Source organism: Acipenser ruthenus, chromosome 12, assembly GCF_902713425.1.
Source record: "Acipenser ruthenus chromosome 12, fAciRut3.2 maternal haplotype, whole genome shotgun sequence".
In the NCBI taxonomy this organism is placed as follows: Eukaryota; Metazoa; Chordata; class Actinopteri; order Acipenseriformes; family Acipenseridae; genus Acipenser; species Acipenser ruthenus.
In genome coordinates, this window is record NC_081200.1 from 357,924 (window position 1) to 374,956 (window position 17,033).

Here is a 17,033-nt window from a genome sequence, read left to right on the forward strand (position 1 = left end):
TTATTATAGATATTTTCTTGCCTTTTCCTTACCTCGTATTATACAGTATATATTATACTATACTATAGGACAGGTGGTGCTAGCAGGGTTGAAAGGTCACAGCTGTGCATGATATGAGGTAAGAGGAAATCAAAGACAATGGACATGTTAGCATTGCACAGCATCACTGAATCAAATCAAAGACAGTGGACATGTTAGCATTGCACAGCACCACTGAATCAAATCAAAGACAATGGACATGTTAGCATTGCACAGCACCACTGAATCAAATCAAAGACAGTGGACATGTTAGCATTGCACAGCACCATTGAATCAAATCAAAGACAGTGGACATGTTAGCATTGCACAGCATCACTGAATCAAATCAAAGACAATGGACATGTTAGCATTGCACAGCACCACTGAATCAAATCAAAGACAATGGACATGTTAGCATTGCACAGCACCACTGAATCAAATCAAAGACAATGGACATGTTAGCATTGCACAGCACCACTGAATCAAATCAAAGACAATGGACATGTTAGCATTGCACAGCACCACTGAATCAAATCAAAGACAATGGACATGTTAGCATTGCACAGCACCACTGAATCAAATCAAAGACAATGGACATGTTAGCATTGCACAGCATCACTGAATCAAATCAAAGACAATGGACATGTTAGCATTGCACAGCACCACTGAATCAAATCAAAGACAGTGGACATGTTAGCATTGTTAGACAGCTTCAGGTGGAAGTGAGTACATTGAACTGTTGGAACAACAAACTATTACAACAAGATATTTCTTCATATCTGTGTCTTGAATTACTGATTACCTTGTGTGAGTTCAATAGAAACCATTAACATTTCTATTATGGAGCTGTATGTAGTAAATAGATTCACTGTACTGTAGCACTTGATTGAAAAAGCTGACTTATTTGTATTGGCAGAGTGAGTTAAATTGAGGGAGAGGGAGAGTAAATGTAAAATAGATCTAATCTAATATTGCAGGTCGGAAAAGTAGTTCAATAATTAAAACAACCCTCTGAGAAGGCTCCCGGTGGAACTGGGCTACAGCAAAAATAGAGTTATTTCAGATGAAAAGAAAAGAGAAAAATGTGGATACAATTAGCTGTGCCAACCTCTGGGAGAGCTGGGATAGCTCAGTCGAATTTGAAATAAGTGGGGAGCTGGGCACCATCAGAGAAACTGTGCTGGGAATGGACTGGGTTACAGTTACACTCCAGTAGATATCTCTACTGTACACTGTATATCCAGATGTTTCACTCTCTCCAGTAGATAGCTCTACTGTACACTGTGCATCCTCTCTGACAGTGTGGGTGGGAGTGTGATTGCTCTTTGATGTATTATTTAGAGTTGCTGGTAATTGCAGTCTGCAGTCCTCTCTCTGCAGTCCTCTGTTAATCTTTGCTGACAGTTCAAAGCGTGGAGCTGTCGAGATCTGTACAGCGTGACCCGCAGAGGCCAGCCCTAAAACAAGGCAGCTTTCTGAATGAATGCTGCGAGATGAACTTTATCAATTATGGATAATCTCTTCAAGTGCATGAATAAAAATACCCTCTTCCACTGCCGGTTAAGAGAGGGAGGTTTTCAGATTCACGGTTCGATTCTTTTGTTTGCAACGGATGATTGCACTGATTATCAGCAAACTGCAGAGCCAGATCCTGCTGAGTTACGATATACTTGTGGCTGCTGTAAAACACAGGATGGACTCTCCTGTAGGCACTGGCATGTGCCCTGGGCATGGCATCAGAGAGGTTCTGGATCACATCCTGCTCCAGGGGAAACACTTTCACTCATCCCTCATATAAGTCAACTGAGCTATGCCATTGTAAAAGTACAGCAAAGTGTAGTATAGCATAGTGGAACAGGGTTAAACATGATAAAGCATGGCAAATGCATAGTGTACGCATGGGAAATAGGGAATTACTGTGCAAATATAGCATTTCATAAGTCATGTGAAGCATGAGTGCAATGGCATATCCAGCCATGCATAATTACTGTATATTGTTCATTGTCTTTGCAGTGAAAGGGGAGTCATAGAGAAGGATGTTCAGTCTGATTAAAGTAAGATATTCTGAAGCCTTGGTTATCACTATTCTAAGATGCAGTGTATTGTTTATTGAAATATTCTGTATTCAGGTTTTGAATCCGAAGCCCTAGGGAACAGATGCAGGATCAGTGCATTTCTGTGGAAGTAATACAAGTTGTTGTAGAACACAGTTCTCTGTGAAAATGTTTGTGGGCAGGGAAATGGTTCAGATTCTTTGTTTTTCATGTATTTAAGAGTAAAGCTGTGTGAGACACCTGCAGATTAGGTGCCACATGTCAGTTTTCAGTCCCTGCAATACCTTAGCTGTTGTTGTTTGCACAGAGATCACTGGCCTACTTCTTTTCAAATGCAGACGTATTGATGTGTGTTGTTGTTTAGTTTTTCCAGTCTGGAAGAAAACAGGACTAACTTTTTGTCGTAAGCTTCTTTCTTTTGTATTCCTCAAAGCTATGGCCGATACCCCAGTTAAACTGGTGGGAGCTTTAGCTTTGTGACTGGTGGCTTGTACACTTCCATTCGGTAAGCGGTTCTGTCAGCATCAGAGCCTCAGCCTTGCACAGCACATACACAGATCTTCATGGGACTGATTTCTTTCTTTTGCTGTAACTTCTTGAGGGATTATGTTTGGTCATTTGAATACCACATCCTTCGCCTCTGTCGGTGACCCTGGATAAAACAGGGAACTCGTTCAGTGATTGGCATTGTGAATTCTACACATGCATTAAATATAAGAAAAAAAGAAGAAAAAAAACACTTGTATGTGTATTGCAGTTGTTTATTAAACAAAATGTGTCAAATAATCAATTTTGGCCAGATACCTGCCCAAGAACTCATTGAGCCTGACACATTAAGCCATTGGGCCTGTCCTCCAGGCAATAGCATAGACACATAGACACATTAGCAACAGAAAGCTGGCTGCATTAGCCCACATGTGCACTTGGATTCAACAGTGTTTTAAAATGCAGTTTTTATCTGGCATTATTGATTGCTTTGTGTGATTTCTGGCAGATTTGCTTAAAGTTCATTACTTGTAAAGAATAGTTAGGAAGGAATGAAGCGTTTAATGTGTCTAACCAGATTGTGTTTGTATACACATGCAGTGTCTCTAATTACGATAGGAAGAAGCAGGAGAAGCATCTCTCAGAGTCCCAGTGTCAGGCTGCAGGCTGCAGGCTATGAGTGCTGTGGGATGGAAAGAGGCTGATTTCAAATTCACTTTTACACTGAGAATAAAAGAAAGAAAGCATCTCTCCCAGCACGCTCTGCATTGACATGTCTGCATTGGCGTGTCTCTGCATTGGTGTGTCTCTGCATTGGCGTGTCTCTGCATTGGCGTTTCTCTGCATTGGCGTGTCTCTGCATTGGTGTTTCTCTGCATTGACATGTCTGCATTGGCGTGTCTCTGCATTGGCGTGTCTCTGCATTGGCGTGTCTCTGCATTGGCGTGTCTCTGCATTGGCTTTTCTCTGCATTGGCGTGTCTCTGCATTGGCGTGTCTCTGCATTGGCGTGTCTCTGCATTGGCTTTTCTCTGCATTGGCGTTTCTCTGCATTGGCGTTTCTCTGCATTGGCGTTTCTCTGCATTGGCGTGTCTCTGCATTGGCGTTTCTCTGCATTGGCGTGTCTCTGCATTGGCTTTTCTCTGCATTGGCGTTTCTCTGCATTGGCGTTTCTCTGCATTGGCGTGTCTCTGCATTGGCGTTTCTCTGCATTGGCGTTTCTCTGCATTGGCGTGTCTCTGCATTGGCGTTTCTCTGCATTGGCGTGTCTCTGCATTGGCTTTTCTCTGCATTGGCGTTTCTCTGCATTGGCATGTCTCTGCATTGGAGTTGTATTGCTGTTTCTTTTCCAAGCTGTGCTCCGCGAGGGAAGGGGATCTGTGATTCACTCACTTCATTGAGCCCATGGAATATGCCAGGGCTCCCCAGTCTCAGTAGTGGACACGGTCACACCATCCATTCATATCTGTCCAAGACCCTTCTTTCAGAGATGGCTGGACAGGTGCACTGTGCACTACATCATGATTGAGTAAAGGCTTGTTGTTCATTAAGAATCGCAAGGGATCTTGTGGGTCCATAGTTCATTAAGTGTATAGGTAGGGATGCATATGGAAAACAATTAGTATAGGATCTGGGGAAAAAACTACAAGCTAACCACTGCCTCCCTCCAAGTCTCTCAGCTCTAACCACTGCCTCCCTCTGAGTCCCTCAGCTCTAACCACTAGACCACACTGCATCCCTCCGAGTCCCTCAGCTCTAACCACTAGACCACATTGCCTCCCTCCCAGACCCTTAGCTCTATCCACTAGACCACACTGCCTCCCTCCCAGACCCTTAGCTCTATCCACTAGACCACACTGCCTCCCTCTGAGTCCCTCAGCTCTAACCACTAGACCACACTGCATCCCTCCGAGTCCCTCAGCTCTAACCACTAGACCACACTGCCTCCCTCCAAGTCCCTCAGCTCTAACCACTAGACCACATTGCCTCCCTCCCAGACCCTCAGCTCTAACCACTAGACCACACTGCCTCCCTCCCAGACCCTTAGCTCTATCCACTAGACCACACTGCCTCCATGCCAGACCCTCAGCTCTAACCACTAGTTGCAGAACGGTTGCTTTGCTGAACATCATTTATAGAAATACTAAAAGAAAGTCTCACTCTCCTGTCTGACTGCTAATGAAATCCCTGAAGTCTGGAGCGGAGATCAAATCCCTTTAAGATCCCAGGCTTCACTGCCCTTCATTCATTATCACTGACAGTAGGAGGGCTTTCCAGTTTTGTTCTGAATTTGTTAGAATTATTTTTCCAGGATGAGGAAGTGAGTGAGAGAGAGAGACTATTAACAGTCTATTAATTCTGAGATGTTAAGGCCTGCCCGTGCTTTATGCACATATTGGGGTCCGTGAATTAATAATGATGTCACACTTAGACAGGAGGATAAATGATCTGAGAGACACCATCACATGATAAGAGAGAGCAGCAAAGAAGAGATTCCAAGAAAACCCCAGTCATGGAACACAGCAAATGTTCCGCTGACATGGAACACAGCAAATGTTCCGCTGACATGGAACACAGCAAATGTTCCGCTGACATGGAACACAGCAAATGTTCCGCTGACATGGAACACAGCAAATGTTCCGCTGACATGGAACACAGCAATCAACTGTTTTTCTTTCGCTTAAAATTGGTAATCCCACGCGTGAAGAGGCCCCTCCTAGCAGATCTAATTGCTGTTGTTAGAGATCCTGGCTGTGTCTGCTTCTGATCTTGCTCCTCTCTTCTCTCCCCAGGTGAGCAGGGTGCTGAAGCCGGGCGGGCGATTCATCTCCATCACCTTCGCTCAGCCTCATTTCCGTAAGCAGCAGTACGCGCGGGAGGAGTTCGGCTGGTCTGTCCGTCACGACACCTACGGCAGTGGCTTCCACTACTTCCTGTACGTCATGACCAAGGGGGAGGCCCTGTCCCCAGAGGAGCGAGTGCTGCAGTCGAGGCTGGACGAGGGAGAGGGTCTGCAGCCCCCCCCGACCCTGCAGATCCCAGACACTGAGGACTTCCTCAACAATATCCAGGTCTGAGGCACAGGGGCCTCCAGAGATATCAGAGATATGCAATTCCCACCGAACAGAGATACTACAGGAGGGGTGTCCATGTCTCACCTGAAGGACCCCATCACCCCTGACCAGGACTAGGAGAAATCAAGCAGAATCAGTCAGAAGTACAATTGTGATGTCCATCAAAATAAACATTAACTGAAAGTAAAATAGAATATTGCAAAACGTTTTTCAAAATTAGTATTCTTCCCTAACTAAGATGGTTCAAACCCCATCACAGACCAGCTTCAACATGCATGTGGGGGTTGACATGCCCAGTATAAGAAACAGAATTCCCTGCATTATTGAGGGAGATATCATCTGACTGGGTACAGTGTAGCCATGTGATTGTCTCAGATATGTAATATATTTGTTTGAGTGAAATGGAAAATGAAGACTGAAGTGATTCATTGGCTTAAATATAGCCGTGCTGAACTGTGGCTGTGAGGCGAAAAGCCATTAATAAACCACAAATCATTTCTTTTTAATTCTCTACTCAAATGTAATTACAGTCTATTTTTAAGACAGAAAATGAGACTTTTTTACTTGCATTTTCTATCCATGCTTTTTAAAACTTGTACAATGTGTTCATTGTTTTTAAAGAGATGACGTGTTTATAATTATGCAGAGAACTGCACCATTGCAAAACAAGTCAGAATCTATGAAATCCAGCTTCATTTTCAGACTGCTTTTTGTTTTTTGTTTTTATTACCGTGTTACCATATTGTCTTCCTGTTCAACAGATGTTTCACCCAATAGTGCCTAATTTGAGAACTACAAGTGTTGAGAAGAAAGCTCACACAGAGCTGAGACATTTTTACACGCTCCGTAACTGCTGGGAACATCAACAGAAATTGAGTGTTCGAGGACATTGAAAAGATGTGCTGTGTGAATGCAGAGATGAGGAGTATCGTACAGCATTGTGCTGTGTATGAATGCAGAGATGAGGAGTATCGTACAGCATTGTGCTGTGTGTGAATGCAGAGATGAGGAGTATCGTACAGCATTGTGCTGTGTGTGAATGCAGAGATGAGGAGTATCGTACAGCATTGTGCAGTGTGTGAATGCAGAGATGAGGAGTATCGTACAGCATTGTGCTGTGTGTGAATGCAGAGATGAGGAGTATCGTACAGCATTGTGCTGTGTGTGAATGCAGAGATGAGGAGTATCGTACAGCATTGTGCTGTGTGTGAATGCAGAGATGAGGAGTATCGTACAGCATTGTGCTGTGTGTGAATGCAGAGATGAGGAGTATCGTACAGCATTGTGCAGTGTGTGAATGCAGAGATGAGGAGTATTGTACAACATTGCATTGAAAATATGTGTGTGTGAATGCAGAGATGAGGAGTATCGTACAGCATTGTGTAGTGTGTGAATGCAGAGATGAGGAGTATCGTACAGCATTGTGTGTGTGTGAATGCAGAGATGAGGAGTATCGTACAGCATTGTGTAGTGTGTGAATGCAGAGATGAGGAGTATCGTACAGCATTGTGCAGTGTGTGAATGCAGAGATGAGGAGTATCGTACAGCATTGTGCAGTGTGTGAATGCAGAGATGAGGAGTATCGTACAGCATTGTGTGTGTGTGAATGCAGAGATGAGGAGTATCGTACAGCATTGTGTAGTGTGTGAATGCAGAGATGAGGAGTATCGTACAGCATTGTGTGTGTGTGAATGCAGAGATGAGGAGTATCGTACAGCATTGTGCTGTGTGTGTGAATGCTGAGATGAAGAGTATCGTACAGCATTGTGCAGCAGCAGGAGGAGGAGGCTGGGAAGCTGCTCCTGGGCTTCCTCGAGAGGAGCTTGGAATCGGGTTGGTTGGTGGAGCAGCAGGTATAGAAAATAGAGGCTGTGAAAGAATGGGTTATTCACTCAGGATCAACATTCAGCAAAGTCCTGAAGATAGCTCTGTTGCAGATCAAAACATTTAATACTGATCTAGCTAGAGAATCTGTGTCGGCACCATGCTTTAGATGCCTTACAGAGAAAATAAGAAATAGTTTGCTGTTTTGCAATCTCTGTTTGTAGCCTGTCTGTTTCTGAACTGTAAAGGATTTGTAACGTCCTCTGCTGTGTGGCTGGCATGCTTTAAAAAAAAAAAAAAAAAAAACCTGCTCCCATCAGAGAACGTACCAGAATATTCTGTGCTTGTTCTTTATCACGCTGGCATGTGAGCATCACTGGAAATGTTAGATCTTTCCAAGTGGCTTTACTCCCAAAACAGCAGCTGCAGGCTAGATTCAGTGCAGGTTAATGAAGGTGAGCACTGGGCTTATACAGAGCAGGTAATCTGCATTGAACGGCACACAGGTATCTCCTGCACACTGAGCGCACAGTCCAGTTGCATCCTGAAGATACAGGGTGTGGCCACATTATTAGGAAGTGTCGAGCAATACATGGTAGAGGACACATCATGAGACAACCTTATGCAAAAGCGCTGGTCACTGCTGGAACATTGCCTGCAGGACTAGGACAGCTGACCTAACACTGAATACACAGGGACTGGTGCACCTGAACAGTGAGCAGGCACTGAGACAGGGTGAATCTTTATTAATAGAGGAGCACTCTGCAGTGCAGACCAAACATCCCTACAGCCAATGTGAAAATGAAATACGAATAGTCAATGTGTCAAAGGCAGTGTGGAAGTATCAGCCCAGCCCATTTAAAGGATGCCATCTGTGCAGTGGCTCTCTGTGAGAAAGCTGCATTCTGCCGTAGTTACGGTCCTGTCTCCTTGATGGTTTCCATGTGTATCTGAAAAAACACTGCAGGGCCCATCGCCGTGGTCTAAGAATCCTTTTGATCGTCATTTAATTTCTCCATCTCCAAGTTTCATTACTCTGAGCTGAATGGTTCTTAGTTTAAAACTTCTAAGAAGCTGGTTGATTTGATCAGTCTGTACCCAGCCGAGGTAAACCATAGCTGAGAGTATTTTACAGCACAGGGTAACAGCAGAGATTGCATCAACCACCTCCGTGGGGTCTGTGTTAGAACTAGCCCTGCGTAGACACCAGAACAATGCATATTTTGTTTATGTGTAATGTACAGTATGTGCAGGTCATGTTAGCATCCTCAGATAAGCACCATCAAGAGGCATTTCTTACAGCAAGGTGAATAACCTGAGGAGAGAAGGCAGACCCCAGTACTGCATAGCAAACCCAAAACCTTGATCTGTAATGATCAGGCATTACTGCACCCTGTAAGATATTCCCTGTTTCTGTTCCATGACTATCCTGCTCTGTAATGATCAGGCATTACTGCACCCTGTAAGATATTCCCTGTTTCTGTTCCATGACTATCCTGCTCTGTAATGATCAGGCATTACTGCACCCTGTAAGATATTCCCTGCTTCTGTTCCATGACTATCCTGCTCTGTAATGATCAGGCGTTACTGCATCCTGTAAGATATTCCCTTCTTCTGTTCCATGACTATCCTGCTCTGAAGCATTACTGTATTAATGAGATGTTGTGTTTAAGCATTCGGATTACAATGCAGGCGTGAGGAGAGAGAGCACTACTGGCCTGTCCCCCGGCAGCTACCCTGTGTTAATTGGTGGGCTGCTGACTGGCACGTTGCTGTTGATTGGGATCCGAGCTGCTATCAGAGATACTGGAGGCTCAACATGTAGCAAGCTTCCCTCCGGAGACGAGAAGGTCACAGGTGTGGTCCTGTCTGAATGCAAACAGCTGTGTGTGTGTGTGTGTGTGTGTGTGTGTGTGTGTGTGTGTGTGTGTGTGTGTGTGTGTGTGTGTGTGTGTGTGTGTGTGTGTGTGTGTGCATTGAATAGCGGTAGAATGTTAAGTTATCGGGTCCAATGAACGTGGAAAACCAATCACATCTGGTTAAATAATAATATTCAAGAGAAGGGAAGTTTAAGCATTTTTAAACTCAATACAATAAAGTCTTCTTGTCGCCAGCTCCGTAAACACCGGACCACAATTGAGACACATTTCTGTCACTTTCTTTCAAACAGAAAGCATCGTTCTGTTCGGACCAGTGCTCTCTTAGGACAAAATAGAAAAATACTGTAGTATGAGAAAATAATATATTATATACATCCTATTATTAAAAACTGGAAAACACAACAGCTCAGTGATTCTGTATGTTCAGACTCTGCTCCTAATGTTATTGAATTTCGATATTTTTCTCTTTTAGATGTTATATTTAAATGTTGCTTACTGACATTCTAGTAATCTGTTAACCCTCCTATAGTTTCCAATCAAATAATATGACTTTGTTTTATATTATATTCATTAATATTGTATTCATATTTGTGTTTATTACACGTTTTGCATTTTGGCACATTCCTTTCCATATATGTATTATGGAACAGTACAGTATATTATGTAATAATCGCGGTCCCAGCAGTACAATCCTGGAGAATTGTAATAAACATTTTATTTTTCGATGACAGAGAGTACCGTCGATACAGAGTCTCATATCTGTGTGTGTAATTGACAACTCGCAAACACCTATAAACTTTTTTTTTTTAAATAAACCAGTGGTTTGCACTTTTTTTTAAACGTATTTTGCATGTTCAGAAATAAAGAAATGTCCCGCTCCTTTTTAATGCATAGAGAGGCACGTTGTGTTCCTGTGCTCCACGAACCTGAATGATTCATCCCGAACCCCTTTATCAGTCGTTGTTCGTTGGCCACTCGGGGGTCGTTACAGTTCATTGCATTGTGTAACTGAGACACATGTGACTCACCGCGCAGTGCAGTGAAAAATATTGCATCTATTAACATTCCCGTATGAACCCGTGCAGTAGCACGTTCATTTCTCTTTATTATTATTATTATTATTATTATTATTATTATTATTATTATTATTATTATTATTATTATTATTTATTTATTTCTTAGCAGACAGTCGTAAACAAAAAATACATTTCAAGAATCACAGTACAAGTATTAATACAATTAAGAATTTTCTATGACAAATTCAGAACATTACCTGCTATACATTATATTTGATACATACATTTAGACTTCACTTTTGCGGCTACCAAAATTAGAGTAAGTTATCATAACAATATAGTTATAGTAGCAGTGTGTTTGAGTTCAGCTCCTTATCATCTTCATAGGATATGTAATGTGTTATTTACTCTTGCCGTGTATGCTGGTCCTGGCGGGCCTCGACGATTGGGGATGCTTTAACATGGTCATTGTTTATAGGATTTAAATAGAGCCAAGATACCCTCCCCCCCTCCACACACACCCCCCCACACCCCCACACCCACACACACACACATCACCGACCACCCACCCACCCCAGACTCACCTTGTAATGGGATATACAGCAATATAATGTTTGCAAAATAAATACAGCCCTCGAAATATTCTTTCACCATTTATTAATTCACCAATTACAGTGAAAATGGCATTGTAATTTACAATGAATCATTCTCAGAATGTCATGACATTATTTTTTGCTTCATTATAGTCATAGAATTATGTTTTATTTTTGAAAATATTAAGGTTTCATGCACAACAAACCATTGTATATTTATTTATGCATTTTTTTTATTTCTGTATTTATTTTCTTCAAAAGCATTGTACAAAAGAAATCAAATTAAAAAAAACAACAGCTTTTAAATGTCCACAGAATGTGTCAGATGCCAGCGAGTTATTCAATCACACTCGTAAACAGTGCAGTTTGATCTGCCATTTCAACAAACAAATCCATCAACAAAACTCAAATCACAGTATAAGAGTTATTAATAATAGTTTCACATTGATGTGTGCAAAAACCGAAACACATTCAAAAAGTCTGTTTTCACATTTCCAATACTGATATAGAATGAATTCAACGACAACAACGAGTATCCATTACTACTGTATATCTGACGGACGCGACATCCTGACCACAAATACAATAGTCTGCTGATGAATTGATTATAAGACTTAGACTAGCATATCATTTTACTTTTTAAATATTAATATATAAAAATACAAACATGAGTTTTGTTAAAAAGAAGCGTGCCGGGGGTGTGAATATTGGCACCTAAGTCGACACCAGGATCGGAAATTCATGTAAGAGATTGGGGGCGGGGGGGGCATGGCCAACTTTCTTTTTTTTTTTTTTTTTTTTGCAAAATCTGTTTTTTCTTTGTCTTTTTTAATGATTCATTTTATACAATCCCTGCTGGCGTTTTGCTTAAACAAATCTTCCTATAGTTCTTTATTTCGGACAGAGCGGGGCTTTACTGGTGTTTATGATGGTGGAACGTGAAAAAAATCTGAATAATAAATTCAGTTCTGTACATCGGATTTCATCTTATAACAAAAACAACAGTAATCCTTACTGACGTTCAGTAAAATATGTTGCTGGAAAGACGACTGCTAAATAAATAAATACATGAAGTATACATTGGACTCCTTTAATCAATTATTTTTCAATAGCATTGTTATTTACTCGACGGGGCAGCTCCATAGTAATACACAGTCTCTGCGTGCTTTCTCAAAGGGTACATACAGGTCTTAACAAAACGCTCAAGATCTGAACTGGACGTGCGTCTGACCTGCCCGTGCGTGATAGAAATGCCGCTCTCTGTTTGGAATGCATTCGGATTCGGCTGGTGCTGAAATGGACAGCTCTCTTTGAAAGCGGCTTTGCTTTTGATTAACCTTAGTTATGCATGTATTGAAATTAACTTGAAGCTCGTGAACTGTACAGCTATGGAATGGTGCTTACAATGGTTTCAACTTCCAGTTCATTCATTTTATTTATTTTTTTACAGCTCATCTCGGAAGAAAAAAATGGTGGTTCTGAAATGGCAAGTCCATCCATCGCAACACATCGGCTGAGGCGGAAAGACGGAGCCGCTCCGGTCAGACACCCCATCATTGTTTCTGAGCAGTGCTGGTTTGAAGAAATCAGTGTTGGTTTGGAGATTTGCCAGCAACCACAACAACCCCTCTTTCGCTTTCGCTCTTCTTTCCTCTTGTTTTCATCTTTCATCCGCCTTTCTTTTTCTTCTTTGTTTCTCTTTCTGTTTACAATCCACGAACACATGCACAGCCAAAAGTGCTTTCAAATCGGTTAGGAAAAAAAAAACGTGTTGTCAGTTTGTGTCGTTTACACGCCGGGCGAAGACTTGTCTGTCATTCCCTTCAGCACGTCGTCTATTCTGTCATCTTCAATAACCACTGCGGAGAGGAGCGGAGACAAAAACACAAACACAATGATTTCGATTCGGTTATGCAGCTTCACATGGAGCTCATCATTGCATTTCAGAATGAATAATAGCATTGGAACTGCCGCGATGATCAGCTTGAATCCTTATTTACGTGTGCCTGGAAGGGAGAGTACTTGTATGTGTACTTTGCTTTAATAGATCGCTTCGACAGGGCTGTTTGTGTGTATGAGTTTCTTAGGAAGTGCAGGCATGAGAATGATACCATTCAAATCACTGTCCAATAGAATGAAGCAATGCGGCGATCCTTTCTTTAGGAATGCACAATCGCCACTGTCAAGAGCAGATTCGTGTTTGGTTTCATTAAGACCCTGAAGAAGCGCTGGACTTGATTACATGCCAGTAGAGCTCTCGAAACGGTGGCGATTTCAACAGGCAACTGGTTTTAATTATTATTATTATTATTATTATTATTATTATTATTATTATTATTATTATTATTATTATTATTATTATCCCTTTGCGGGTTTGAATAACTGCACGCGAATCCCCAGGTAACAAGTCAGTGCTGCGCTTCGCTTCACTTCGGCGACACGCTGTTGCTCTGAAGACCGGATAGCTACGGGATAGCTTCATGTTGTCATTGACTAGGTCTGTTCAACAGTCATCAAACCCGCCTGAAGTGGAATGAAACATGTTTGATTTATTAACCCTTTAGAATAACAAACCAACAAAAATTCCGTGCGCATATTGATGCATCTACATAAGAATCGGGTAATTTGTAGTAACTTTTTAAAAGTGCTTTCAGCTTGTTTAAATATAAAAGCTTTTCTTGCAAATCGACGGACTAATACAAATACGCATCTTTATTGCACTGCACCAGTAGGATAGCTGTGAAATGATTAGCTTTCATGCATTACTGCTTAAACAAGCCCCTACTGATGAGACTGCCTTTGCGCAACTGATAAACAAGCGGAAAACCCGCGGTGAAATTATCCATAATATACCCGACATAATTAATCTGGGTGATTCATTTTGCAATTCGCCTATTGTTTTCAGGGCAGCCTGCTGTTGTTTTAAATACAATAGTATTTTTTTATACTCCTATAGGCTGCGTGCCCGGTATTCTCACAGAAACATATCGTCTGCAGGGTGAGCTGACTCGCAAAGATCCGATTCTATCATTCATCGATTCATTTTATTGGGATTTTTTTTATTATTCCTTCGTAGTTAGAAAAAAAATACATAAATAATGTGATGGCATGCAGCTTGATCAAAGATAGCAGTAATAATAATAATAATAATAATAATAATAATAATAATAATAATAATAATAATAATAATAATAATAATAATTAAACGGGTGCCTTTTGAGCTGCACTGTATCAATATTTGATCGACAGCATCTATTTAACATCATCATATTATGTCTAATCGCTTACCTCGCTTGGCTCTGCCGATCTGTCCCAGCTTAGGTGGTCTCTTGGGCTGCGACCCCCCGAAGAAGGTGTTGGTGTCTTGCAGTCGACAGCTGAAAGAAATCTGACTTTCACTATCAGTTCCGTAGCCAGCCATCTTCCCCTCGCTGTATGGCATGATCTCAGACATTATGGCACTACAAGTTTGGACAGCCGGACAGAGAAATACAAATCTTGTTTTGCGAGGCGGATTAGCGACGCTAAATTGTACTTTCTTCTGCAGTCCTCCAAAACTGCTGTAAAAGAGTCCTCCTCTTCTCGTTGTCGCCTGTGAAGACTCAGTGCAGTGTCTGGTTGCAGTATGGGATGCCGTGCCCTCTCAGGTTACTGTCACCGCCGCCGCTCTTGCTGCTGCTGCTGCTGCTGTGAATCTCTTGCAAAGACAGAGTGGAGTGTTCGCGTGTGCGCTCGAGATATCTTCTCGGAGAGGTCTGATGAGAAAGGTGGGAGACCCCGGGATCATAAAGGAAACCCAGGCGGAACAGTGAAGTCATCCATCCGGGTTACAATGAGAGGGGGAGAGGTGGGTGTGGGGGGGGGGGGGGGGGGGGGGGGATGTTTGGGTGTGTGGGGGGAGGGGGGAGTGGGGCGGGGGAGTCCGTAGGATAGGAAAGTAGTTAATCGAGTGACATCAACAGGCGAGATAGGAATAGTAATAAGAACTGCAGCAAAATAACAAGAAGCAATTTACACTCCAATTCCTGCAATAATTATTATTATTATTATTATTATTATTATTATTATTATTATTATTATTATTATTTATTCGTCCTAGTGCCATGATTATTTTACACTTCTGGTTTATATTTACTTTTTAATGGGGACTGTAGACCTATTACAAATAGATGCAGTTTGTTGTTTATTTTCTTTACAATTATTTAGCGCCGATGCGTTACATCAAACATTCTGCTGCATTCTGACGTTTAAAAACTGAAGCGCTATTACCGCTCACAGTGACTGGACATTAACCCTACAGTACCCTCGACTAGTCGAATCGGTCAGTGTGTTTTTAACCAGTGTAAATTAACGCAGGGATTGAAACCCATGCTGCTTAGCAAGGGCCTCGCTTTCTACTTCTGCGGGTTTCAGATGAATCACGTTGAATTTGAACAGCAGCAGCCACAGAACGAAGCTCCTGTGCGGGGCTGCACACGCTGCATGCGGTGCACACTGAGCGCTCCTGGTAAGGGTTGGGTATTCTTCCTTTGAATGTGATCAATCACGCAATCCCTGCACTCGAGTTAATAAGAGACCAGACGTGCTGTAACATCTTTGCACTGGTTACCATTGTCACAATGACACTGTGGTATCATAACCAAAACCCCGGCTCCTGGGGGAAAAGCTCATTTCCCTGTCAGTTAATAGCCCGTGTGTATATTCTTTGTGTTTCTTCACATTGCAGGGTTCAGCATGCGATAATAACTTTCACCACACGCGTGCGAGTGGACTAGCAGTCTCTGTCATAACAGATGGGTATCACGTTCAGTCACCACTGGCAAGACAGGTGGTCCAACCGAGTGCTGTAGTGGGCGCTCGGTTGGTAGGTGTTTCTGGGTCCTGGGTAGGTACTGGTGTTCCACGAGAGGTCGGGTTATGTTATGGCAGGTGTTTCCAAAGCGTTCTCTTAATCCCTGTACGTCACCCGCATATCTGTGTATCTCTTTATCAGCATACGATGCAAATCCATGGACAATAACACGGACATGCTGCAATACAAACAGAGACAGAGGGAGGGAGAGAGAGAGAGCACACACTCATGGAAAGTGCACAGTGTATTTTGTATTGGGAGCACTTTCCAGTAGGGATGATTTATCTCAGCAGAGTGCCTCTGTATGGGAGGACGCCGGATCTGCACGTCAATAGAGTCTTAATGATCTCACGCAGTATTGTGTTCGGGTCTGACGGCTGTCCCTGCAGCGCACGCTTACCGATTGTGCGTTAACAGCAGCGCCGCATCTGCAGCCCGATTGTTTGATTAATGAGTAATTAAGCTATATCTGCAGGTAATAAATTATGGGCAATTTAGCCGGCATTACAAATGCATGGGCTCAGGCTAGGATGTGCCTTACAATGCAGTGCTGTATGTAACCACTGCGAAACATTCATTGGACGGGCATGTTAACACCGCTGCTTTCTGTTTGAAAATGTTATAATATTCCAGCAATCTGTTGTCAGAATGCGAAGGAAAAACGCTGTCATAAAGAATGCGTCGCTTGGCTTTGCAGAAATGGGTATTTCAGACACACACAAAACCAGTGCATCGTTGTGTTTCTGAAATACAGTAAGAGAACAAAGGGTAGTTGGAATTGTGGACTATTGTGTACATTCGTTGTGTCCATTTGCACTTAATACTAAATAAGCACAAGGAAGAACGGCGTAGTGTCTTATATCCGCTATTCATTTATAAATCACCTGAAGAGCTTTTCATTTCTAAACTCCTTAATGAGCTATAGGCGGTACATTGCATTGGACGATATGGTTTCAACTACATTGGAATAAATGACAATAACAATGGTTCTTTATAGAACCTAAAACAGAATAATGGTTCCAGAAAAAGGGCTGGGGAGCATCTAGTTCTGTATATGCTGCTTTATATACAATGAACGTCGGGGAGGACGGGGATAGATGGTTTGGCATTACAACCTTAATCCTCTGAGGTTTGGCTGGGGTTTTTCTTTCGGCATTTGACGATTTTTTTCGCTCGAACGCGTCCACCTGATCGTGTCCTCCTACTGGCGCCCCTCTGCACCAATTACCGGAATGA

At 42.4% G+C, this 17,033-nt stretch overlaps 2 protein-coding genes across 2 annotated transcripts in view; one reads left to right on the top strand and one right to left on the bottom strand.

The window, feature by feature from the left end:
- The window catches only part of ece2a (endothelin converting enzyme 2a), a 49,427-nt gene extending 39,280 nt beyond the window's left edge, over nucleotides 1-10,147 (top strand). The window contains exon 3 of the mRNA XM_034029161.3: nucleotides 5,351-10,147. Coding sequence (XP_033885052.1) covers nucleotides 5,351-5,635 — 285 coding nt within the window. The 3' untranslated portion in view covers nucleotides 5,636-10,147. The remainder of the gene's footprint in view (nucleotides 1-5,350) is intronic.
- Nucleotides 10,148-11,722: 1,575 nt separating this feature from the next.
- Nucleotides 11,723-14,737, bottom strand: camk2n1a (calcium/calmodulin-dependent protein kinase II inhibitor 1a). The gene is made up of 2 exons (XM_034029162.3): nucleotides 14,234-14,737; nucleotides 11,723-12,804 (listed from the first exon to the last, which is right to left on the bottom strand). Exons 1-2 carry the CDS (start codon nucleotides 14,397-14,399, stop codon nucleotides 12,734-12,736), a joined length of 237 nt encoding a protein of 78 aa, XP_033885053.1. The 5' UTR covers nucleotides 14,400-14,737; the 3' UTR covers nucleotides 11,723-12,733.
- Nucleotides 14,738-17,033: the final 2,296 nt, after the last annotated feature.

What these genes read in the sequence shown, in the direction of transcription:
- camk2n1a (XM_034029162.3), bottom strand. Translation starts at nt 14,399, where the DNA reads ATGTCTGAGATCATGCCATACAGCGAGGGGAAGATGGCTGGCTACGGA. An exon ending in GATCGGCAGAGCCAAGCGAG is followed by an intron (nt 12,805 to 14,233) that starts GTAAGCGATTAG and finishes TCCTCTCCGCAG; the next exon opens with TGGTTATTGAAGATGACAGA.